Consider the following 22928-nt stretch of genomic DNA (forward strand, 5'->3'; position numbering starts at 1 on the left):
CTTGGCTTGTCACGGTTACTATAGCAACAAAGCGTATCCCACAGATGGCTAACGGTAGCTTAGCTTAGCTTAGCTGAAACCTGTGTCGGCACGTTTAACTATAACTAGCGAGACTTGTGTTGATTTGTCCGAAATGGTGAGTTCACATTTCCTCGTTCAATAACGTTAACGCTCGATTTGGGCTAAAACGGGAGTTTGTTCGGTAACGTTTAGCGTAGCTAACACAAGCTAGCAGCTAGGCTATCAGCTAGATTAGCATAACAGTTAGCGATTAACGTTACAAACGAACCTCCCGTTAGCCAACAACAGTTCAGACTCAATAACAGTATTTTATTGATGTCAGCCAAATAAATTAACGAGCAACTTAAAGCCAGTTTTACAACCACAATACATAACAGTTAACTAAGCTAACTAGCTAATGTTAGCTGAGCATTGAGTAGCTAGCTTTAGCTACAGCTGTTTGTAACAACCGTTAAATAAGCTTTAAGTCAACATAACGAGTGTGTTGAGTCGTTCGTGTTTTTGTACAGTATGTTATGCTAAGTTAGGTGGCTACAAATTTAATTATGTATTATATAAATAAAAATAATATAATTTATTGTGTTAAAGATGTAACTGTGTGATAATGTTAGTAAATAGAGTAGAGTCAAGGTGGTTAAAAGCAGTGAAATCTCTCTTTTTTTAGCATTTTTACAAATATTTTAAAGCTTCACAAATGTGAGTCTGTGTCTCATCCACATTCATTGTGATTTGTGATTTTGGGGCTATACAAAATAAATTTAATTTAATCTAATTGAACACAGACAGACAGACACAGACACACATACAGACAGACACACATACAGACAGACAGACAGACAGACACACAGACAGACAGACACACAGACAGACAGACAGACAGACAGACACACAGACACACAGACAGACAGACAGACAGACAGACAGACACACAGACAGACAGACACACAGACAGACACAGACACACAGACAGACAGACACACAGACAGACAGACACAGCCAGACAGACAGACACACAGACACACATACAGACAGACACACAGACAGACACAGACACACATACAGACAGACACACATACAGACAGACAGACAGACACACAGACAGACACAGACACACAGACAGACAGACACACAGACAGACAGACACAGCCAGACAGACAGACACACAGACAGACACACATACAGACAGACAGACACACAGACACACAGACAGACAGACACACAGACACACATACAGACAGACACACAGACACACATACAGACACACAGACAGACACACATACACAGACACACAGACAGACAGACACACAGACAGACACAGACAGACAGACACACATACACACAGACAGACACAGACACACATACACACAGACAGACACAGACACACAAACAGACAGACAGACAGACAGACACACACAGACATACAGACAGACACAGCCAGACAGACAGACGCACAGACAGACACACATACAGACAGACACACAGACAGACAGACACACATACAGACAGACAGACAGACACACAGACACACATACAGACAGACACACAGACAGACAGACACAGACACACAGACAGACACAGACACACATACACAGACAGACACACAGACAGACACAGACAGACACACAGACAGACAGACACACACAGACAGACAGACACACACACAGACACACTCTACTTTTAAAGCCAAATGAACTGGAGACGATCATTTGTATTTTGTTAGTGTCCACTAACAACAAACAGCTGACTGATAGCTGCCATGGCAACAAGACATTTCCTGAAACCTTTTACCTTGAAGGTGTAAAAACCTTCTATGAGAGTAAAAGAACCTCCTTCACGCTCTTTAGAAGAACTTCAGCTGCAGAGACTTAAACTTGATGTACTCCATCACAGTGACATTCCTGTTGAGCAGCAGCATGTCTGAGTGTCTATACGAGTAGGTTATCATCATGGACACAGGGACAGGAGGATGAGAGGACACTGACACCACCACGAGTATGAACTTAAAGGACCACAACGTCTAACGCATGAAACCTCAACTTCATTAATATGAACTCATGCTCAGAGTTCTCATTGTAAAAACCATACGACTCTATATCTGACTGAGACCGACACACACATCTATAACAGCAGTCTGAAGTGAGGCATCCCTCTTTGTGTCCTCGTTCCTTGACTCCTTCAGGAGGACCGCTACGCCTTTCTCACCGAGTGGTTCGACCCGACTGCAGGTCTCCTGCGGCGCTACCAACTGTTGTACTACCCCAAAGACAGCTCGGTGGAGATGGTGAGCATTCACTGCAGCGGTCACTGAGCTTCATCGGTTACAGGCTTCATCTTTCTGAGGCTCTTTCATCCAGTATGTTAGTGTTTGTTCTCACTATAGATCCCTGTAAACCCCCATGGAGCTGTATATAGTGAATGATCTGTAAACATGTCACAATACTATATTCAGAGTCTTTAAACACAATGTGCTGTTTAAATCAAATAGAATAGATTGTCATATTCTGAATATTAGTGTTTGTGTAAACTCAGTCAAAGATCTTCAACTATTTAACTTGAATAAACTGCCGACGTGTTTTTATTCTCAGTTTGACGTTAAAAACCAGCGAACCTTCCTGAGGAGGACTAAATACGAGGAGCTCCATCAGGAGGATCTGTTCGTCGGGAACCGAGTGAACGTTTTCTCTCGACAGCTGAATCTGATCGAGTACGGAGATCAATACACGGCCAACAAACTGGGCAGCACGAAAGAGAGGTAGTTCAAACTCATAATACACATCATCTGTAGTCTCCTGTAACTGTGGCTCATAATCTTTATGTTGTATTAGCATTATTCAATGAATGAAGGATAGTCTCACAGACATAATTCACCTCCTCACATTGTCCTCAGTGTTATAATATCATATCTAATATAAAGGAAATGTGTTGTATTATAGATTTAATACGTTTTCTGCATTTATTGGATGTTTATAGATCAATCTGTCGTTGCTAAATGACTCTGGTTGTGCTTTAATAACTATAATATATAAATGAGCACAGACCCCAAAACAATACTCAGTTAAGACGTTTCCTATTTATCAAAACCAGCTCGAGTTTCATCACTAAAGACGCAAAGCAGTGATCAGAATCAGATTTTATATATATACATATATACATATATACATATATATATATATATATATATATGTATATACTGTATGTATAAAGAGTCCACAACACTGAGGTGAGGCACATCGAAGGGTTAATTCTTTATTCTTAGTGCTTCTGTTTCTCACTTATGATCCGTTTCTCCAGAACTTTGGCTCTGATAAAGCCAGACGTCGTCACCAAGATGGGAGACATGTTGGAGTCGATCTACTCCTCAAACCTGATGGTGACCAAAGCTAAGATGACCACGCTCACCTGGTAAGAAGGAGGCATCACAACATGAGGCATCAGAACACGAGGTATCAGAACACGAGGCATCAGAACACGAGGTATTAGAACACGAGGCATCAGAACACGAGGTATCAGAACATGAGGTATCAGAACAAGAGGTATCAGAACACGAGGCATCAGAACACGAGGTATCAGAACATGAGGTATCAGAACACGAGGCATCAGAACACGAGGCATCAGAACACGAGGTATCAGAACATGAGGTATCAGAACACGAGGCATTAGAACACGAGGCATCAGAACATGAGGTATCAGAACCTGAGGTATCAGAACACGAGGCATCAGAACACGAGGCATCAGAACACGAGGTATCAGAACATGAGGTATCAGAACACGAGGCATCAGAACATGAGGTATCAGAACACGAGGCATCAGAACACGAGGTATCAGAACATGAGGCATCAGAACACGAGGTATCAGAACATGAGGTATCAGAACACGAGGCATCAGAACATGAGGTATCAGAACACGAGGCATCAGAACACGAGGTATCAGAACATGAGGTATCAGAACATGAGGCATCAGAACACGAGGCATCAGAACATGAGGTATCAGAACATGAGGTATCAGAACACGAGGCATCAGAACACGAGGTATCAGAACACGAGGCATCAGAACACGAGGTATCAGAACATGAGGTATCAGAACATGAGGCATTAGAACACGAGGCATCAGAACATGAGGTATCAGAACCTGAGGCATCAGAACATGAGGCATCAGAACATGAGGACTCAGGAGGTCCTTCCTATCAGCTCTTCTTACATACTTGTGTTGCAGCAGCTCCTCGTGTGTTTTCATTTTAAGTCTTTTTTCCTCTTCTTTTTGTTTTTTTGTTTACCCTTTTGTTCAGGCTTGTTTGGTCAGACAATGGACTGTAACGTTTTTCTAAAACTTTGCACTATTGTTTAGTTAGTTGATTAAATATTAAATTTTATTGAATATATTGTACATTTTTATATTTCATATTTTGTATTGCTTTACATGTACCTTTAATGCTGCTGTAGCAAAAATAAAGTGTCTGTCTCTCTGTTTGTTCACCAACTCTCAAGGTTTCTTTTTTTCATTCCTTGTAATTTTCATATTTCTTTACTCCCAATTAACAAAAGAGTCTCTGAAATATTATTATTTCATTTGGTGGGTTTAATATGTTTAATTTGAATGTCGACATATTTCACTAAAATGTCTTCAGTTGGTTTGAAGGACGCTCCTCAGCAGAGTTTTGTCTCCTAGCAACAGAACCACAGATTACATCTAAAGAAGTGACACTAAACTAGTAAACTAATAAAGTAGTAAAGTAGTAAACTAGTAAAGTAGTAAAGCAGTTTAGTAGTAAACTAGTAAAGTAGTTTAGTAGTAAATGAGTAAACTAGTAAAGTAGTACACTAGTAAAGCAGTAAACTAGTAACCTACTAAACTAGTAAAGTAGTAACCTATTAAACTAGTAAACTACTAAAGTAGTAAACTAGGAAAGTAGTAAACTACTAAACTAGTAAAGTAGTAACCTACTAAATTTGTAAAGTAGTAAAGTACTAAACTACTAAAGTAGTAAACTAGGAAAGTAGTATATTAGTAAACTAGTAAAGTAGTACACTAGTAAAGTAGTAAACTACTAAACTAGTAACCTACTAAACTAGTAAAGCAGTATACTAGTAACCTACTAAACTAGTAAACTACTAAACTAGTAAAGTAGTAAACTAATAAACTAGTAACCTACTAAACTAGTAAACAACAAAATTAGTAAAGTAGTAACCTACTAACCTAGTAACCTACTAAACTAGTAAAGTAGTAAACTAGTAAAGCAGTAAACTAGTAACCTACTAAACTAGTAAACTACTAAACTAGTAAAGTAGTAACCTATTAAACTAGTAAAGTAGAAAACTAATAAACTACTAAAGTAGTAAACTAGGAAAGTAGTAAACTAGTAACCTACTAAACTAGTAAACTACTAAACTAGTAAAGTAGTAACCTATTAAACTAGTAAAGTAGTAAACTAATAAACTACTAAAGTAGTAAACTACTAAACTAGTAAAGTAGTTTCGTAGTAAATTAGTAAACTAGTAAAGTAGTAACCTACTAAATTAGTAAACTACTAAACTAGTAAAGCAGTTTAGTAGTAAAGTAGTAAATTAGTAAACTAGTAAAGTAGTAAACTACTAAAGTAGTAAACTAGGAAAGTAGTAAACCAGTAAAGTAGTTTAGTAGTAAAGTAGTTTAGTAGTAAAGTAGTTTAGTAGTAAATTAGTAAACTCGTAAAGTAGTAAACTACTAAACTAGTAACCTACTAAACTAGTAAAGTAGTAAAGTACGAAACTACTAAAGTAGTAAACTGGGAAAGTAGTAAAGTAGTACACTACTAAACTAGTAAAGTAGTTTAGTAGTAAACTAGTAAAGTAGTTTAGTAGTAAATTAGTAAACTAGTAAAGTAGTTTAGTAGTAAATTAGTAAACTAGTAAAGTAGTAAACTACTAAAGTAGTTTAGTAGTAAACTAGTAAAGTAGTAACCTACTAAATTAGTAAACTACTAAACTAATAAAGCAGTTTAGTAGTAAATTAGTAAACTAGTAAAGTAGTAAACTAGTACACTAGTAAATTAGTACACTAGTAAAGTAGTAAACTAGTACACTAGTAAAGTACTAACCTAGTAAAGCAGTTTAGTAGTAAATTAATAAACTAGTAAAGTAGTAAACTAGTAAAGCAGTTTAGTAGTAAATTAATAAACTAGTAAAGTAGTAAACTAGTAAAGTAGTAAACTACTAAACTAGTAACCTACTAAACTAGTAAACAACTAAATTAATAAAGTAGTAACCTACTAACCTAGTAAACTAGTAACCTACTAAACTAATAAAGTAGTAAACTAGTACACTAGTAAAGTACTAACCTAGTAAAGCAGTTTAGTAGTAAATTAATAAACTAGTAAAGTAGTAACCTACTAAACTAGTAAACTACAAAACTAGTAAAGTAGTAACCTATTAAACTAGTAAAGTAGTAAACTACTAAACTAGTAAAGTAGTTTAGTAGTAAACTAGTAAAGTAGTTTAGTAGTAAATTAGTAAACTAGTAAAGTAGTAAACTACTAAACTAGTAACCTACTAAACTAGTAAAGTAGTAAAGTAGTTAAACTAGTAAACTAGTGCTGCTGTTTGTTATAAAACCCTGATTGAAAACACTTTCTCATTCTTATCTGATGAATAAACTCCCTCCTGAGGTTCTAATACTTCCCTCTGGAATCAGCGTGTTTGGTGTTTGTGGTAAAACATTGTTTTATTTTTAATAATCAGAACCTTTGACACCAAGTCCACCGTTAACCCTGAAGAAGTGAAATAACGTCTCTGTGGTCGGTTTAGTTGGAGCTTCACAGAGAAACTGGTGAGATAAGGTGGCCACTCATTAACTCCACTCTTTACGGTTCCTCTCTCCTTACAGGAGGCAGGCGGCAGACTTTTATGTGGAACATCAGTCAAAGCCTTTCTTCAAGTGAGTGCCGGTCAATGATTAGCCGGCTGAGAGCCGACGGATCATTAACAGAACCGGAGTCACATTCAGACACATTTAACAGAACCGGAGTCACATTCAGACACATTTAACAGAACCACAGAGTCACATTCAGACACATTTAACAGAACCGGAGTCACATTCAGACACATTATACTGGACGTTCTCTGACTATGAGTTCAGTTTATTATGTGAAGCAAGACTTTCAGTGCAAATTATGTACAAATCACACATAAATATATAGAAGTGTTGGAATAATCTGTAATATTATAATATTATAAAATGTTAATATTATATGGAGACTTCAAATAAGCCCAGTTGGCTTTTTGCCTCTTCCTGCACTGTGATATTATTTATCTGTTATGATTGTTTATTTTTATTGTATTGTTTAAATTGTGCAACTAAACTAAACTAAACTAAAGTAAACTAGCTCCACTAACATGCTTCTCGTTCCAGTAACCTGGTCCAGTTTGCGTCCTCGGGCCCCGTGGTGGCCCTGGAGCTGATGGGGGACGGGGCCGTGGCCATCTGGAGGAGGCTCCTGGGGCCCGCCGACTCCTCGGCGGCGAGGAAGGAGGCGCCACAGAGCGTCCGAGCTCGGTTCGGAACCGACGGCCTCAAGAACGTCGGCCACGGCTCCGACACGCTGGCTGCAGCCGCGAGAGTAAAAACGCGAAATCAGAGCTTTATTGGTGTTCTGATTTATGCACCTTAACGTTTTTCATTCTGTCTCTTGCATCAGGAGCTGGAGTTCTTCTTCCCGTCCACCGTCGGCCGCGGTCCCGCCAACACGGCCACGTACTCAGACTGCACGTGTTGCATCATCAAACCTCACGCCGTATCAGAAGGTACGGACCGCTCTCTATTTGTGGAGGTTATTATCACCGCGGTGAAACATTCCTGAGTGAGGCCGACCACATCGGGCCGCTGGGTTTTTCCAAATCCCTAAATCTGATCCCTGGGGGGGGGGGGGGGGCATGCCTCTGGAGCTGTGACCTGTGAAATGTGCTCACAGAGAGCTGAAGGACTCGTTTGATCTGGAGAGCTTCTCCTCAGTCTGCTATCTGATCTGGAACCAGCTCACTTTCCATCAAGTATCTGAGCTCTCGTTCTTTTCTCTATTTTTAGCCTCACGAGTCGCTCACTGTGGGTGTAAGGACTCTTCTTCTACAGCGCCACCACCTGGTCATGTGACCTGTTACTTTATCTTCATGACTGGAACACCTGAGATGGTGGTTAGCATCAGCGTGTTAGCATTTAGCTCAAAGCAGAGCCAGCATTGCTGTAGTCTCCTTCTTATGTGTAAAGACCTTTCTCCCAGCAGGACATGTTGACCCCGTCAAAATAAAAGCCCTTTATGTTGTGCTGTAGGTGTGCCGGTGATCGAGCCACACCTACATGGAACGAAGCCATCGTTGATGTTGTTGCTGCTGCTTTTCCTGCTGGGACAAGTCTAAATCTGTGCCGTGAGAAAGTTCTATGAGAGGGTGACCCAGTGAAAGCTTCTTTGTTTGGCTGCAGGGTGGAATGAGTTGTTACTGTTACACCACATGAATGATGAAATCTCTCTTAGTCTATTAAATACAAACTGCCACGACACATTTTTAATTCCAGCTCTCTCCTCGATGGTGAAGTACATTTCATTTAAACATTTCTAGGTCTGTAACTTTATGAATCCAGCAGTTAGTCTGAGCCCGTCGTGGTCTGATGGTCTTTGGTTGAACTCACATCATTTTAACAGCTGCTGTCGCCTTAAAGGAGCAACATACCAGATTGGGAGCATTTTCGATTGCCTCTCAATGGCTCTCAACATGGCGACGCCTGAGCCGGTGGATCGCAGCTAACGGTGCTAACGGTGCTAACAGGACCGTCTGCAGAGGCTCAGGCTACGATCCACAGGCCAGTTTAAACAAAGCATCCCAGAGTTTATCTAATGAAGATAGATGAGGTCACAGCGAGGGCACAAGGAAGTAGTGAAGCTCCTCCGGCCTGTGAGCCAATCACAAGACGGCCTCGAGTCTTTCACTCATGCTAACGTTGCTTCATACAAAAACAAAACGGGTGTTAAACATTTCATTCCACGAGGTCGACAAAAGTCTTAAATGTCACCTGTTGAAACCTGCACACACACACGCACACACACACACCTGTGAGTGTGTGTGCGCTTGTGTGCGTGTGTGAGAGTGTGTGTGTGTGCGTGCTTGTTTGTGTGTGTGTGCTTGTTTGTGTGTGTGTGCGTGTGTGTTTGAGAGTGTGTGTGTGCGTGTGTGTGTGTGCTTGTTTGTGTGTGTGTGCGTGTGTGTTTGAGAGTGTGTGTGTGTGCGTGTGTGTGTGTGTGTGTGTGTGCTTGTTTGTGTGTGTGTGTTTGAGAGTGTGTGTGTGCTTGTTTGTGTGTGTGTGTGTGTGAGAGTGTGCGTGTGTGTGTTTGAGAGTGTGTGTGCGTGTGAGTGTGTGTGTGTGTGTGAGAGCTTGTGTGTGTGCGTGTGTGTGTTTGAGATAGTGTGTTTGAGAGTGTGTGTGTGTGTGTGCTTGTTTGTGTGTGTGTGTGTTGAAGATCATTTTGGAGGCCGAATTACACTCCAGCTCTCCAGCCAATCACAGCGCTGATAGAGAGTCGTGTCTGATAATCACTCAGAGTCGAGCAGCTTCTGTTGCCAGGCGCCCAGAACTGGGTCTCCTAGCAACAGCAACAGCTGGTGGGGGGGGTGGGGGGGGGTGGGGGGGGGGGGGCACACAGAGGTGGTTACTTACCTAACACACACACACACGCACACACACACACACACGCACACACACACACAAACAAGCACACACACGCACACACACACACACACAGTAAGAGAGAAATTCATCACAGCAACATACCGATGAGAATAACCTTCATCATCTTCTTCGTCTGTCTGACTGTCCTTCACTGTCTCAGTGTCTCTGTCTGTCTGTCTGTCTCTCTCTGTCTCTCTGTCTGTCTGTCCAAAGGAGATGACCTGAGGGTCAATAAGAGAGTCATATATATGTATGACATATCAGCATGACGCCTCCTTCAGGAACAATGATATTGAATACAGATAATAAATAGTGATGAAGAGTTGATGTGTTTCACAGGTCTGACGGGGAAGATCCTGAACTCCATCTCAGAGTCTGGATTTAACATCTCAGCACTTCAGATGGTAAAAAACACAAAAAGAACAACACGTCCTCGTGTCTCCGTCCTCGTGTCCCCGTCCTCGTGTCTCCGTCCTCGTGTCTCCGTCCTCGTGTCACCACTATGTGTCCGTATTGACCGGCTGACCTCATTACCAGAGCTGACGGTGACCTCGTGTCTCTGTCCTCAGGACACCGATCGATCGATCAGGTTTCTTCCGTGTCGCCTCACACAGAGCTCTGATGTTATTTATGGGATGGAATAAAGAGTCACAGCCTTGAAGCTGTAGATACGCTGGTGTTTGTGTGATGATGGCGGCGTAAACACTAACACACTATTTACATTTCATTCATCAACATTCCTTCATGTTCTGCTTTCTCCATATTTCATCATCTTTCCTCCTCTCAGTTCAATGTGGATCGGGCCAACGCAGAAGAGTTCTACGAGGTGTACCGAGGCGTGGTCAGCGAGTACCCTGTGAGTAGAGAACCTGTGGTTCTGTGAGAAGAGAACCCGTGGTTCTGTGAGTAGAGAACCCCTGGTTCTGTGAGTAGAGAACCCGTGGTTCTGTGAGAAGAGAACCCGTGGTTCTGTGAGAAGAGAACCCGTGGTTCTGTGTTTGTTTCTCTGTGAAGGTTCTCCTGTAACAGAGACGTGTGGTTCCTCTCCCTGCAGAACATGGTGACCGAGCTGTGCTCTGGACCCTGCATGGTTCTGGAGATCCACGGCACCGACGCCCCTCAGGCCTTCAGGAGGTTCTGTGGACCTGCCGACCCGGTGAGTTCTCTTTAGGACCTTTAGAACACTGATTCTCGACTGGTGGGTCGCGGACCCGTTGTCAGTGGGTCGCGGACCTTTGTCTGAAAAAAAAATAAAAAATCGTGTGCTTTTATTTTGAAGGTGAGTTTTTATGCAGCGGAGTGGCATCCATTCACACTCCTTAACAATATTTGGCGTTAATGCCAAATGCTAATATCAGCAGAGGATAATCTGAAAACTATACCTCTGTCAAATGACACTATAAGTATTGAATTGAAGACATGTCGGATATATATATACAGTATATACAGTATAATGACGAAGGACTGAAGGACAGATTTCCTTCAGTCCTTCGTCACAAAGTCACCGAGGTTACTCCCACACAACAGGAAGCCAGTTAATTGGCTAATGATTTCCAGGTCACATGACCGTAAAGCAACAGCAGCTCATTGATGCCAAAGTAATGAAGCCTCCGGTCGGGTTTCTGCTGTCTACACTTAAAGCAGCTACCAGGAACTTTCATGTTGCGGTGAAGTCGGCGCCCCCAGTGGACAACAAGCGGTAGTGTTCTCCCAGAATGACGACAGTCAGCTGGTCATCATCGCTGTGATTGAGAGATTAAATACGAGACACTGTTTGAGTGAGCTTCATGAAGCTCACGAGAGGAGCTGGTTGTTGGTCTTCATAGATGAAGATGAACTTCCTGTTAAACTCTCTGAGCATCATGTCGGCTCAGAATATGATTTTATTATTGATTTTTTCATCCATCTGTGTAAAGCTTCCTGTTCCTGGAGTCACTGAGATAAATATAGAACTAAATATAGAACTCTGTTGACTCTAAAGATCCATCAGAGGAGAGATGTAGCCTGGTTTACCCGTAGTACTTTATTATATTATTATTAATAATAATAATAATAATAATCATAATAATTATTATGATTATTATTATTTGATGTTTTTTAAAATTATTTAATTATTAATAATTATTATTTTTGTATTTAAAAAAAATACGTGTATTATTATTAATAATAATTGTTCTTATTGTTATTAATAGACCCGTTGGGACTCGTAGGTCTCAGTAAACCTCCGTACACGCAGACGACCGAGCGGCCATGTTTGTAGTCCTGATGTTCACCTCTGACCGATTCTCTCTAAAAAAACACTCCAACAGTTCAGCCAATAATAACTCAGTGTGACGGGCGAGTTCACTCAGAATGGAATGCGGCCGCTGATAGCCTCGTAGCATCGTAGTCGCTGATAGCCTCGTAGCATCGTAGCCGCTGATAGCGTCGTAGCATCGTAGCCGCTGATAGCATCGTAGCCGCTGATAGCCTCGTAGCATCGTAGCCGCTGATAGCGTCGTAGCCGCTGATAGCATCGTAGCAGCTGATAGCCTCGTAGCATCGTAACCGCTGATAGCATCGTAGCATCGTAGCCGCTGATAGCATCGTAGCAGCTGATAGCCTCGTAGCATCGTAGCCGCTGATAGCATCGTAGCCGCTGATAGCATCGTAGCCGCTGATAGCATCGTAGCAGCTGATAGCCTCGTAACCGCTGATAGCATCGTAGCCGCTGATAGCATCGTAGCAGCTGATAGCCTCGTAGCATCGTAACCGCTGATAGCGTCGTAGCATCGTAGCCGCTAATAGCATCGTAGCCGCCGATAGCGTCATAGCATCGTAGCCGCTGATAGCATCGTAGCAGCTGATAGCCTCGTAGCATTGTAGCCGCTGATAGCCTCGTAGCATCGTAACCGCTGATAGCGTCGTAGCATCGTAGCCGCTAATAGCGTCGTAGCTGCCGATAGCGTCATAGCATCGTAGCCGCTGATAGCATCGTAGCAGCTGATAGCCTTGTAGCATCGTAGCCGTTGATAGCCTCGTAGCCGCTGATAGCATCGTAGCATCGTAGCCGCTGATAGCATTGTAGCCGCTGATAGCCTCGTAGCATCGTAGCCGCTGTGTCTGATGTTCATGTCGATGATCAGTGAGCTCCAGGTTCTGAGAGCTGAAATAAGAAAGAAGTCGTCTCAGATGACCCAAAGTTCCCAGGGTTCCTGAACCTATCAGCACCACCGATCAATAGAACCAGGAGTCTCTGATGACCGTGGACCCTGTTGAGGTTCAGCTGGTCTCTGATCAGTTTTAACTAAAGTATCACATGACGGTCCCGTTCTATATTCAGTACGAGCTCTATATGTTCTATATTCAGAGTGAATTAATTATTCACATGGGGGGGGGAGGGGGGGTCAAAGAGCCCAGTTTGGCCTTGAGAGGGGTCAAAACACTTCAGAGTAGTATTTATAAGAACAGATCCTGCTGGTGGTCCGTCTCAGTTCCTGTCTGCAGGTCACATGATCAGCTGCTGAGTCATCACAGAACAGGATGTCCATCTGAACGTGTCATCACATTTACTTCCATGTTTATCACCCTGATAAGAAGGAAGTACTCTGAGCCTCTACTGCAGTACAAGTACAAATACCCCACTGTGGAGATACTACAAGTAAAAGTACTAATACCCCACTGTGGAGATACAAGTAAAAGTACTAATACCCCACTGTGGAGATACTACAAGTAAAAGTACTAATACCCCACTGTGGAAATACTACAAGTAAAAGTACTAATACCCCACTGTGGAAATAAAAGTAAAAGTACTAATACCCCACTGTGGAGATACAAGTAAAAGTACTAATACCCCACTGTGGAAATACTACAAGTAAAAGTACTAATACCCCACTGTGGAAATACTACAAGTAAAAGTACTAATACCCCACTGTGGAGATACAAGTAAAAGTACTAATACCCCACTGTGGAAATACAAGTAAAAGTACTAATACCCCACTGTGGAAATACAAGTAAAAGTACTAATACCCCACTGTGGAAATACAAGTAAAAGTACTAATACCCCACTGTGGAAATACAAGTAAAAGTACTAATACCCCACTGTGGAAATACAAGTAAAAGTACTAATACCCCACTGTGGAGATACAAGTAAAAGTACTAATACCCCACTGTGGAGATACAAGAAAAAATACTAATACCCCACTGTGGAAATACAAGTAAAAGTACTAATACCCCACTGTGGAAATACTACAAGTAAAAGTACTAATACCCCACTGTGGAAATACAAGTAAAAGTACTAATACCCCACTGTGGAAATACAAGTAAAAGTACTAATACCCCACTGTGGAGATACAAGTAAAAGTACTAATACCCCACTGTGGAGATACAAGAAAAAATACTAATACCCCACTGTGGAAATACAAGTAAAAGTACTAATACCCCACTGTGGAACTACAAGTAAAAGTCCTTCAGTTAAAGTAGAGGTAAAGTATTTAAAGTAAAAGTATTCAATGCAGAAAAATGTTTAAAAAATAAAACCCAAATGATTCAAAATAAATTAGAATATAACTTTCATCAAAATAGTTTATAATTGATTAATTGTACTGCTTTATAATGAAGCATTACATTTGATAAACTCTTTATATGTTTTGTGTGTAAAATGAATTAAAGCAGTCAGATGAATGTATTTGAGTAAAAGTACTCAGTTACTTCCCACTAAGTGGAGGAATCATGTTTCAACAGGAAGTCTCCAGACACCTCCGCCCCTCGTCTCTGCGAGCGCTGTACGGCAGAGACAAAGTGAAGAACGGCGTCCACGTCACAGACCTCCCCGAGGACGGCGTGCTGGAGGTGAGTGGGCATCGCCCGATCCTCAGGACACGCCCCCTCACCTCTGACCCCACGAAACAACGACATTGCTGTGAGAACCAGCGTGAGCCGAGTCGGACAGAAGAACCTTTTGTTCCACACGTGACTGAACTTTAACTCGTTTCTGTTCTCAGGTTCAGTATTTCTTCAAGATTCTGGACGGATGACAAATACACAGGAAGCTGCAGAAGAAGACGTGACAGTTGACTCATGTTTCTGTTTATTGTTTCAGCCTTATGCAGATTAAATAAAGTGTTTGATCTTCAACATTGAACACACCGACTAAACATGTCATTACACGGGAAACGCCTCCGATGTCCTCTCAACTAACCTTTTTTTTTTTTTAGACCAGTGACTTTTTTTTTTTTTTATTCATACATTACACTTTGAAAAAAATGTACAACTGCATAAATATAAAATTCTTCCACCATGAAAATGGTTAAAACATTCAATAGTAAGTTGCATCATGTCGTGTGATGTCTCCAGCAGAAACAGATCAGAGTTGGAGATGACTCACAAAGCTCTACACTACCAGTTAAGAAGGAACAGAAGAAGAACGCTTCCATGGAGTCAGTCAGAGGGTCAGAGTACCATGCCAGTATTCAGTTAGAGCACATTAACACACACACACCTTGGACCACTGAAGCGGACATAAGACGGAGCACAACAGGACTCTGAGAACACCTTCAGGATGAAACACTGAGGACACAAAGAGCTACACGTCAGTAGTGGAGTTACAGTAATAGATGAACACATGGCTCGAGGAATATTCTCATGTACAATAGAATAAATATTTGCTATTGCTACTCTTGTATTTTACATTCTAACCCTGGGGACACACACACACACACACACACACACACACACACACACACACACACACACACACACACACACACACACACACACACACACACACACACACACACACACACACACACACACACACACACACACACACACACACACACACACACACACACACACACACACACAGAGAGAAGCTAGTGTAAAGCACACAGATTAAGTGTAGGTCCTGTATATGATGAATGTTCAAAGACTAGTGGTGTTTATCTCAACTCTTTTATTCTCTCTACAATGTGTCGGTGTCAAAGTGAGAGACGGTCACGAGGCGATGGTGAACTTGACGTCGAAGCGTCCCTGGTAGCGGTCCTTCTCGCTGTAGCCGATGTTGCCTCCGAACACTTTGCACTCGATGCGGAGCTCCGTGTCCAGGGTCAGGTTGGTGAACTGGATGGCCACCAGCGGCTGCAGGTACTGGGGGTGCAGCAGCTTGCCGTAGTACGGGTAGTACTGCAGAGGGAAGCCTTCGCCCAGACCAAAGTACTTGATCGGTCCGATCTTGCTCTCGTCCTCGTCTCTCTGAGGAACACCAACGGAGGGTTTAAACTCAACGTCTCCTCACTGTGTTAACAACAGAGAGGACGGGACCTACCTTGTTCTTGCAGAAGATGGGGATCAGGTTGGGCTGAGCGCTGGTCTGAAGAGGCCCTGGGAGAGACTGGTTGTCGGTCGGAGCCTGAAACCAGAGAGAGAACATCCCGAGTGTGAGGTCACGTGGTTTCCCATGATGCAACGTGTTCTTCACAACAGCAGCAAACAGCAGCGTATAAACCAGCACAGTTCTGAGTAGTAATTCAGTAACAATCTGTGATATTAATAACTATATCAGGAGTAAACAACTCTACCGGTTTACGGTTCAAATAAAAACTAAAAGGATCAAAATCAATGCAGCAGAACCAGAGATATCCTCTTTTATTACACTATCTGCTGCCTACATTACCCACAATGCAGCTGTAACCGCCACCAGTTTATGCTAGTATTAGCTTCAAGGGACCAAGTGAATGCATGTAAATGAGGCTACTTTTATAATGTGACACATGGAACCAAGAAGAATCTCCTTTAATCTGATTCTTCATGAGACGAGGACTAACATCAGCTAACGCTTCACATGTTTAACTTCATGTACACGTGAACACAACAGTCTTCATGTTCTAACATCTACATCACGTGACTCAAGATCTCCAGATGATTTGTGTTTGTTAGACCGACCTTTGGCATGAAGTTGACGATCCTGTTGAGCTTGACGATGATACACGGCGTCGCGTCCTTGAAGCCGTAGTTCGGGTCGCTCTCTCCGGAGCAGCTGCTGAGCCAAGTCCGTTTGAAGCGACACGCCTTCCTCTGACCCAGGTCTTTCTCAATGGTGCCTCGGTCCTTGTAGCTCAGAGGAGAGTCTCAGAAGAAGGAATAATAATAAGATATTATTAATAATAAGATAACAATCAGGGATCAATACAGCAGCCGCTCTGTGATTGGCTCATACTAACCTCCACAGTCCTCGAAATTGTTCTGGTCGGTCTGCCGGGCTTCGTCGTACTTGGTGAGGAACTCCGCCACAGCGTCCACGTACTTCTTGTAAGAAGCAGGATCAGACACTTTGTACGCGATCTCAGATTTCTCTGAACGCGGCGTGTGAGACAGACCTGAAGACATAAACTCAGGTTTAATAAAATATAACACGGGTTTAATAAAAAGGAAAATATGGATTCTTAAAAGTTCAAATATTCAAAATGAAAGTGTTTTATTAATTAAATAAAGTAAACGATTGACTCTCATAGAGTTCAGAGTTTTTAATAATATTAATATTAATAATAAAGATAAAGTAAAGTTAAAGTGTCTCTGCATTGAGGTGCATCACATCAGACTCTAAACACTCTGACTCTCTGTACTTTTCCACAGACGTAGAGCTCGAGGCCTCGTTGAGGCGTGGCATGAACAGAGCTGAGAGGAAACCTTTCTCTTTTTTCTCCCAGCAGCCTCTCTGTTCGATCGTTGTTTGTTGCTATAGTTGTGAGCGTGTTGTGTGAGCAGCACCCCTCCCCCACTCTCTCACAATGGAAACTTTTAGAGTGAGAGGAGGGCTAAGCTAACTGCTGCTGCTTCCTTTATCTAGAGCTAACTGCTGCTGCTGCTTCCTTTATCTAGAGCTAACTACTACTGCTGCTGCTTCCTTTATCTAGAGCTAACTACTGCTGCTGCTGCTGCTTCCTTTATCTAGAGCTAACTACTACTGCTGCTGCCTTTATCTAGAGCTAACTACTACTGCTGCTTCCTTTATCTAGAGCTAACTACTGCTGCTGCTTCCTTTATCTAGAGCTAACTACTGCTGCTGCTGCTTCCTTTATCTAGAGCTAACTACTGCTGCTGCTGCTTCCTTTATCTAGAGCTAACTACTACTGCTGCTTCCTTTATCTAGAGCTAACTACTGCTGCTGCTTCCTTTATCTAGAGCTAACTACTGCTGCTGCTTCCTTTATCTAGAGCTAACTACTACTGCTGCTTCCTTTATCTAGCGCTAACTACTACTGCTGCTTCCTTTATCTAGAGCTAACTACGACTGCTGCTTCCTTTATCTAGAGCTAACTACTGCTGCTGCTGCTTCCTTTATCTAGAGCTAACTACTGCTGCTTCCTTTATCTAGAGCTAACTACTGCTGCTGCTGCTTCCTTTATCTAGAGCTAACTACTACTGCTGCTGCTTCCTTTATCTAGAGCTAACTACTACTGCTGCTTCCTTTATCTAGAGCTAACTACTACTGCTGCTGCTTCCTTTATCTAGAGCTAACTACTACTGCTGCTTCCTTTATCTAGAGCTAACTACTACTGCTGCTGCTTCCTTTATCTAGAGCTAACTACTACTGCTGCTTCCTTTATCTAGAGCTAACTACTACTGCTGCTGCTTCCTTTATCTAGAGCTAACTACTACTGCTGCTTCCTTTATCTAGAGCTAACTACCACTGCTGCTTCCTTTATCTAGAGCTAACTACTACTGCTGCTGCTTCCTTTATCTAGAGCTAACTACTACTGCTGCTGCTGCCTTTATCTAGAGCTAACTACCACTGCTGCTTCCTTTATCTAGAGCTAACTACTACTGCTGCTGCTGCTTCCTTTATCTAGAGCTAACTACTACTGCTGCTGCTTCCTTTATCTAGAGCTAACTACTACTGCTGCTGCTTCCTTTATCTAGAGCTAACTACTACTACTGCTGCTTCCTTTATCTAGAGCTAACTACCACTGCTGCTTCCTTTATCTAGAGCTAACTACTACTGCTGCTGCTTCCTTTATCTAGAGCTAACTACTACTGCTGCTGCTTCCTTCATCTAGAGCTAACTACTACTGCTGCTTCCTTTATCTAGAGCTAACTACTACTGCTGCTTCCTTTATCTAGAGCTAACTACTGCTGCTGCTGCTGCTTCCTTTATCTAGAGCTAATTACTACTGCTGCTGCTTCCTTTATCTAGAGCTAACTACTGCTGCTGCTTCCTTTATCTAGAGCTAACTACTGCTGCTGCTTCCTTTATCTAGAGCTAACTACTGCTGCTGCTTCCTTTATCTAGAGCTAACTACTACTGCTGCTTCCTTTATCTAGAGCTAACTACCACTGCTGCTTCCTTTATCTAGAGCTAACTACTACTGCTGCTGCTTCCTTTATCTAGAGCTAACTACTACTGCTGCTGCTTCCTTTATCTAGAGCTAACTACTGCTGCTGCTGCTTCCTTTATCTAGAGCTAACTACTGCTGCTGCTGCTGCTTCCTTTATCTAGAGCTAACTACTACTGCTGCTGCTGCTTCCTTTATCTAGAGCTACTACTACTACTGCTGCTTCCTTTATCTAGAGCTAACTACTACTACTGCTGCTTCCTTTATCTAGAGCTAACTACTGCTGCTGCTGCTTCCTTTATCTAGAGCTAACTACTACTGCTGCTTCCTTTATCTAGAGCTAACTACTGCTGCTGCTTCCTTTATCTAGAGCTAACTACTGCTGCTTCCTTTATCTAGAGCTAACTACTGCTGCTTCCTTTATCTAGAGCTAACTACTGCTGCTGCTTCCTTTATCTAGAGCTAACTACTACTGCTGCTTCCTTTATCTAGAGCTAACTACTACTGCTGCTGCTGCTTCCTTTATCTAGAGCTAACTACTGCTGCTGCTGCTTCCTTTATCTAGAGCTAACTACTGCTGCTGCTTCCTTTATCTAGAGCTAACTACTACTGCTGCTTCCTTTATCTAGAGCTAACTACTACTGCTGCTGCTTCCTTTATCTAGAGCTAACTACTGCTGCTGCTGCTTCCTTTATCTAGAGCTAACTACTGCTGCTTCCTTTATCTAGAGCTAACTACTGCTGCTGCTTCCTTTATCTAGAGCTAACTACTACTGCTGCTTCCTTTATCTAGAGCTAACTACTACTGCTGCTTCCTTTATCTAGAGCTAACTACTACTGCTGCTGCTTCCTTTATCTAGAGCTAACTACTACTGCTGCTGCTTCCTTTATCTAGAGCTAACTACTACTGCTGCTTCCTTTATCTAGAGCTAACTACTACTGCTGCTGCTTCCTTTATCTAGAGCTAACTACTGCTGCTGCTTCCTTTATCTAGAGCTAACTACTGCTGCTGCTGCTGCTTCCTTTATCTAGAGCTAACTACTGCTGCTGCTGCTTCCTTTATCTAGAGCTAACTACTGCTGCTGCTTCCTTTATCTAGAGCTAACTACTACTGCTGCTTCCTTTATCTAGAGCTAACTACTACTGCTGCTGCTTCCTTTATCTAGAGCTAACTACTACTGCTGCTGCTTCCTTTATCTAGAGCTAACTACTACTGCTGCTTCCTTTATCTAGAGCTAACTACTGCTGCTGCTTCCTTTATCTAGAGCTAACTACTACTGCTGCTGCTTCCTTTATCTAGAGCTAACTACTGCTGCTTCCTTTATCTAGAGCTAACTACTGCTGCTGCTGCTTCCTTCATCTAGAGCTAACTACTGCTGCTGCTTCCTTTATCTAGAGCTAACTACTGCTGCTTCCTTTATCTAGAGCTAACTACTGCTGCTGCTTCCTTTATCTAGAGCCAACTACTACTGCTGCTTCCTTTATCTAGAGCTAACTACTGCTGCTGCTTCCTTTATCTAGAGCTAACTACTGCTGCTGCTTCCTTTATCTAGAGCTAACTACTACTGCTGCTTCCTTTATCTAGAGCTAACTACTACTGCTGCTTCCTTTATCTAGAGCTAACTACGACTGCTGCTTCCTTTATCTAGAGCTAACTACTGCTGCTGCTGCTTCCTTTATCTAGAGCTAACTACTGCTGCTTCCTTTATCTAGAGCTAACTACTGCTGCTGCTGCTTCCTTTATCTAGAGCTAACTACTACTGCTGCTGCTTCCTTTATCTAGAGCTAACTACTACTGCTGCTTCCTTTATCTAGAGCTAACTACTACTGCTGCTGCTTCCTTTATCTAGAGCTAACTACTACTGCTGCTTCCTTTATCTAGAGCTAACTACTACTGCTGCTGCTTCCTTTATCTAGAGCTAACTACTACTGCTGCTTCCTTTATCTAGAGCTAACTACTACTGCTGCTGCTTCCTTTATCTAGAGCTAACTACTACTGCTGCTTCCTTTATCTAGAGCTAACTACCACTGCTGCTTCCTTTATCTAGAGCTAACTACTACTGCTGCTGCTTCCTTTATCTAGAGCTAACTACTACTGCTGCTGCTGCCTTTATCTAGAGCTAACTACCACTGCTGCTTCCTTTATCTAGAGCTAACTACTACTGCTGCTGCTGCTTCCTTTATCTAGAGCTAACTACTACTGCTGCTGCTTCCTTTATCTAGAGCTAACTACTACTGCTGCTGCTTCCTTTATCTAGAGCTAACTACTACTACTGCTGCTTCCTTTATCTAGAGCTAACTACCACTGCTGCTTCCTTTATCTAGAGCTAACTACTACTGCTGCTGCTTCCTTTATCTAGAGCTAACTACTACTGCTGCTGCTTCCTTCATCTAGAGCTAACTACTACTGCTGCTTCCTTTATCTAGAGCTAACTACTACTGCTGCTTCCTTTATCTAGAGCTAACTACTGCTGCTGCTGCTGCTTCCTTTATCTAGAGCTAATTACTACTGCTGCTGCTTCCTTTATCTAGAGCTAACTACTGCTGCTGCTTCCTTTATCTAGAGCTAACTACTGCTGCTGCTTCCTTTATCTAGAGCTAACTACTGCTGCTGCTTCCTTTATCTAGAGCTAACTACTACTGCTGCTTCCTTTATCTAGAGCTAACTACCACTGCTGCTTCCTTTATCTAGAGCTAACTACTACTGCTGCTGCTTCCTTTATCTAGAGCTAACTACTACTGCTGCTGCTTCCTTTATCTAGAGCTAACTACTGCTGCTGCTGCTTCCTTTATCTAGAGCTAACTACTGCTGCTGCTGCTGCTTCCTTTATCTAGAGCTAACTACTGCTGCTGCTGCTGCTTCCTTTATCTAGAGCTAACTACTACTGCTGCTGCTGCTTCCTTTATCTAGAGCTACTACTACTACTGCTGCTTCCTTTATCTAGAGCTAACTACTACTACTGCTGCTTCCTTTATCTAGAGCTAACTACTGCTGCTGCTGCTTCCTTTATCTAGAGCTAACTACTACTGCTGCTTCCTTTATCTAGAGCTAACTACTGCTGCTGCTTCCTTTATCTAGAGCTAACTACTGCTGCTTCCTTTATCTAGAGCTAACTACTGCTGCTTCCTTTATCTAGAGCTAACTACTGCTGCTGCTTCCTTTATCTAGAGCTAACTACTACTGCTGCTTCCTTTATCTAGAGCTAACTACTACTGCTGCTGCTGCTTCCTTTATCTAGAGCTAACTACTGCTGCTGCTGCTTCCTTTATCTAGAGCTAACTACTGCTGCTGCTTCCTTTATCTAGAGCTAACTACTACTGCTGCTTCCTTTATCTAGAGCTAACTACTACTGCTGCTGCTTCCTTTATCTAGAGCTAACTACTGCTGCTGCTTCCTTTATCTAGAGCTAACTACTGCTGCTGCTGCTGCTTCCTTTATCTAGAGCTAACTACTGCTGCTGCTGCTTCCTTTATCTAGAGCTAACTACTGCTGCTGCTTCCTTTATCTAGAGCTAACTACTACTGCTGCTTCCTTTATCTAGAGCTAACTACTACTGCTGCTGCTTCCTTTATCTAGAGCTAACTACTACTGCTGCTGCTTCCTTTATCTAGAGCTAACTACTACTGCTGCTTCCTTTATCTAGAGCTAACTACTGCTGCTGCTTCCTTTATCTAGAGCTAACTACTACTGCTGCTGCTTCCTTTATCTAGAGCTAACTACTGCTGCTTCCTTTATCTAGAGCTAACTACTGCTGCTGCTGCTTCCTTCATCTAGAGCTAACTACTGCTGCTGCTTCCTTTATCTAGAGCTAACTACTGCTGCTTCCTTTATCTAGAGCTAACTACTGCTGCTGCTTCCTTTATCTAGAGCCAACTACTACTGCTGCTTCCTTTATCTAGAGCTAACT

General features: G+C 42.3%; 2 protein-coding genes across 4 annotated transcripts in view; one reads left to right on the forward strand and one right to left on the reverse strand.

Moving 5' to 3' along the window:
• nme7 (NME/NM23 family member 7) lies at positions 1–14833 on the forward strand. Of its 3 annotated transcripts, XR_012950132.1 has the most exons (13): positions 1–136; positions 2201–2302; positions 2607–2773; positions 3313–3423; positions 6880–6930; positions 7405–7612; positions 7691–7796; positions 10051–10115; positions 10499–10567; positions 10766–10867; positions 13185–13320; positions 14434–14541; positions 14694–14724. XR_012950132.1 is itself a non-coding variant. In XM_076082871.1 (12 exons), exons 1-12 carry the CDS (start codon positions 134–136, stop codon positions 14724–14726), a joined length of 1125 nt encoding a protein of 374 aa, XP_075938986.1. In that variant the 5' UTR covers positions 1–133; the 3' UTR covers positions 14727–14833. The 3 variants fall into 3 exon arrangements, 1 of the variants encoding a protein (XP_075938986.1); XR_012950133.1 differs by lacking the exon at positions 14694–14724 and having other exon boundaries at positions 13185–13351; XM_076082871.1 differs by lacking the exon at positions 13185–13320 and having other exon boundaries at positions 14694–14833.
• Positions 14757–22928, reverse strand: part of atp1b1a (ATPase Na+/K+ transporting subunit beta 1a) — a 26345-nt gene continuing 18173 nt past the window's right edge. Inside the window, exons 3-6 of the mRNA XM_076082874.1 lie at positions 16911–17066; positions 16633–16817; positions 16016–16099; positions 14757–15942 (exon numbers count right to left, since the gene is read on the reverse strand). Coding sequence (XP_075938989.1) covers positions 15685–15942; positions 16016–16099; positions 16633–16817; positions 16911–17066 — 683 coding nt within the window. The 3' untranslated portion in view covers positions 14757–15684. The remainder of the gene's footprint in view (positions 15943–16015; positions 16100–16632; positions 16818–16910; positions 17067–22928) is intronic.

This window comes from Anarhichas minor, unplaced genomic scaffold (genome assembly GCF_050575085.1).
Source record: "Anarhichas minor isolate MPS153535 unplaced genomic scaffold, ASM5057508v1 ptg000108l, whole genome shotgun sequence".
Classification (NCBI taxonomy): domain Eukaryota; kingdom Metazoa; phylum Chordata; class Actinopteri; order Perciformes; family Anarhichadidae; genus Anarhichas; species Anarhichas minor.

Excerpts from the sequence above, each read along its gene's own strand:
- nme7 (XM_076082871.1), top strand. Across the intron at positions 7,797-10,050 it reads ACCTCACGCCGTATCAGAAG|GTCTGACGGGGAAGATCCTG; the intron begins GTACGGACCGCT and ends TGTGTTTCACAG. Across the intron at positions 10,116-10,498 it reads ACATCTCAGCACTTCAGATG|TTCAATGTGGATCGGGCCAA; the intron begins GTAAAAAACACA and ends TCCTCCTCTCAG.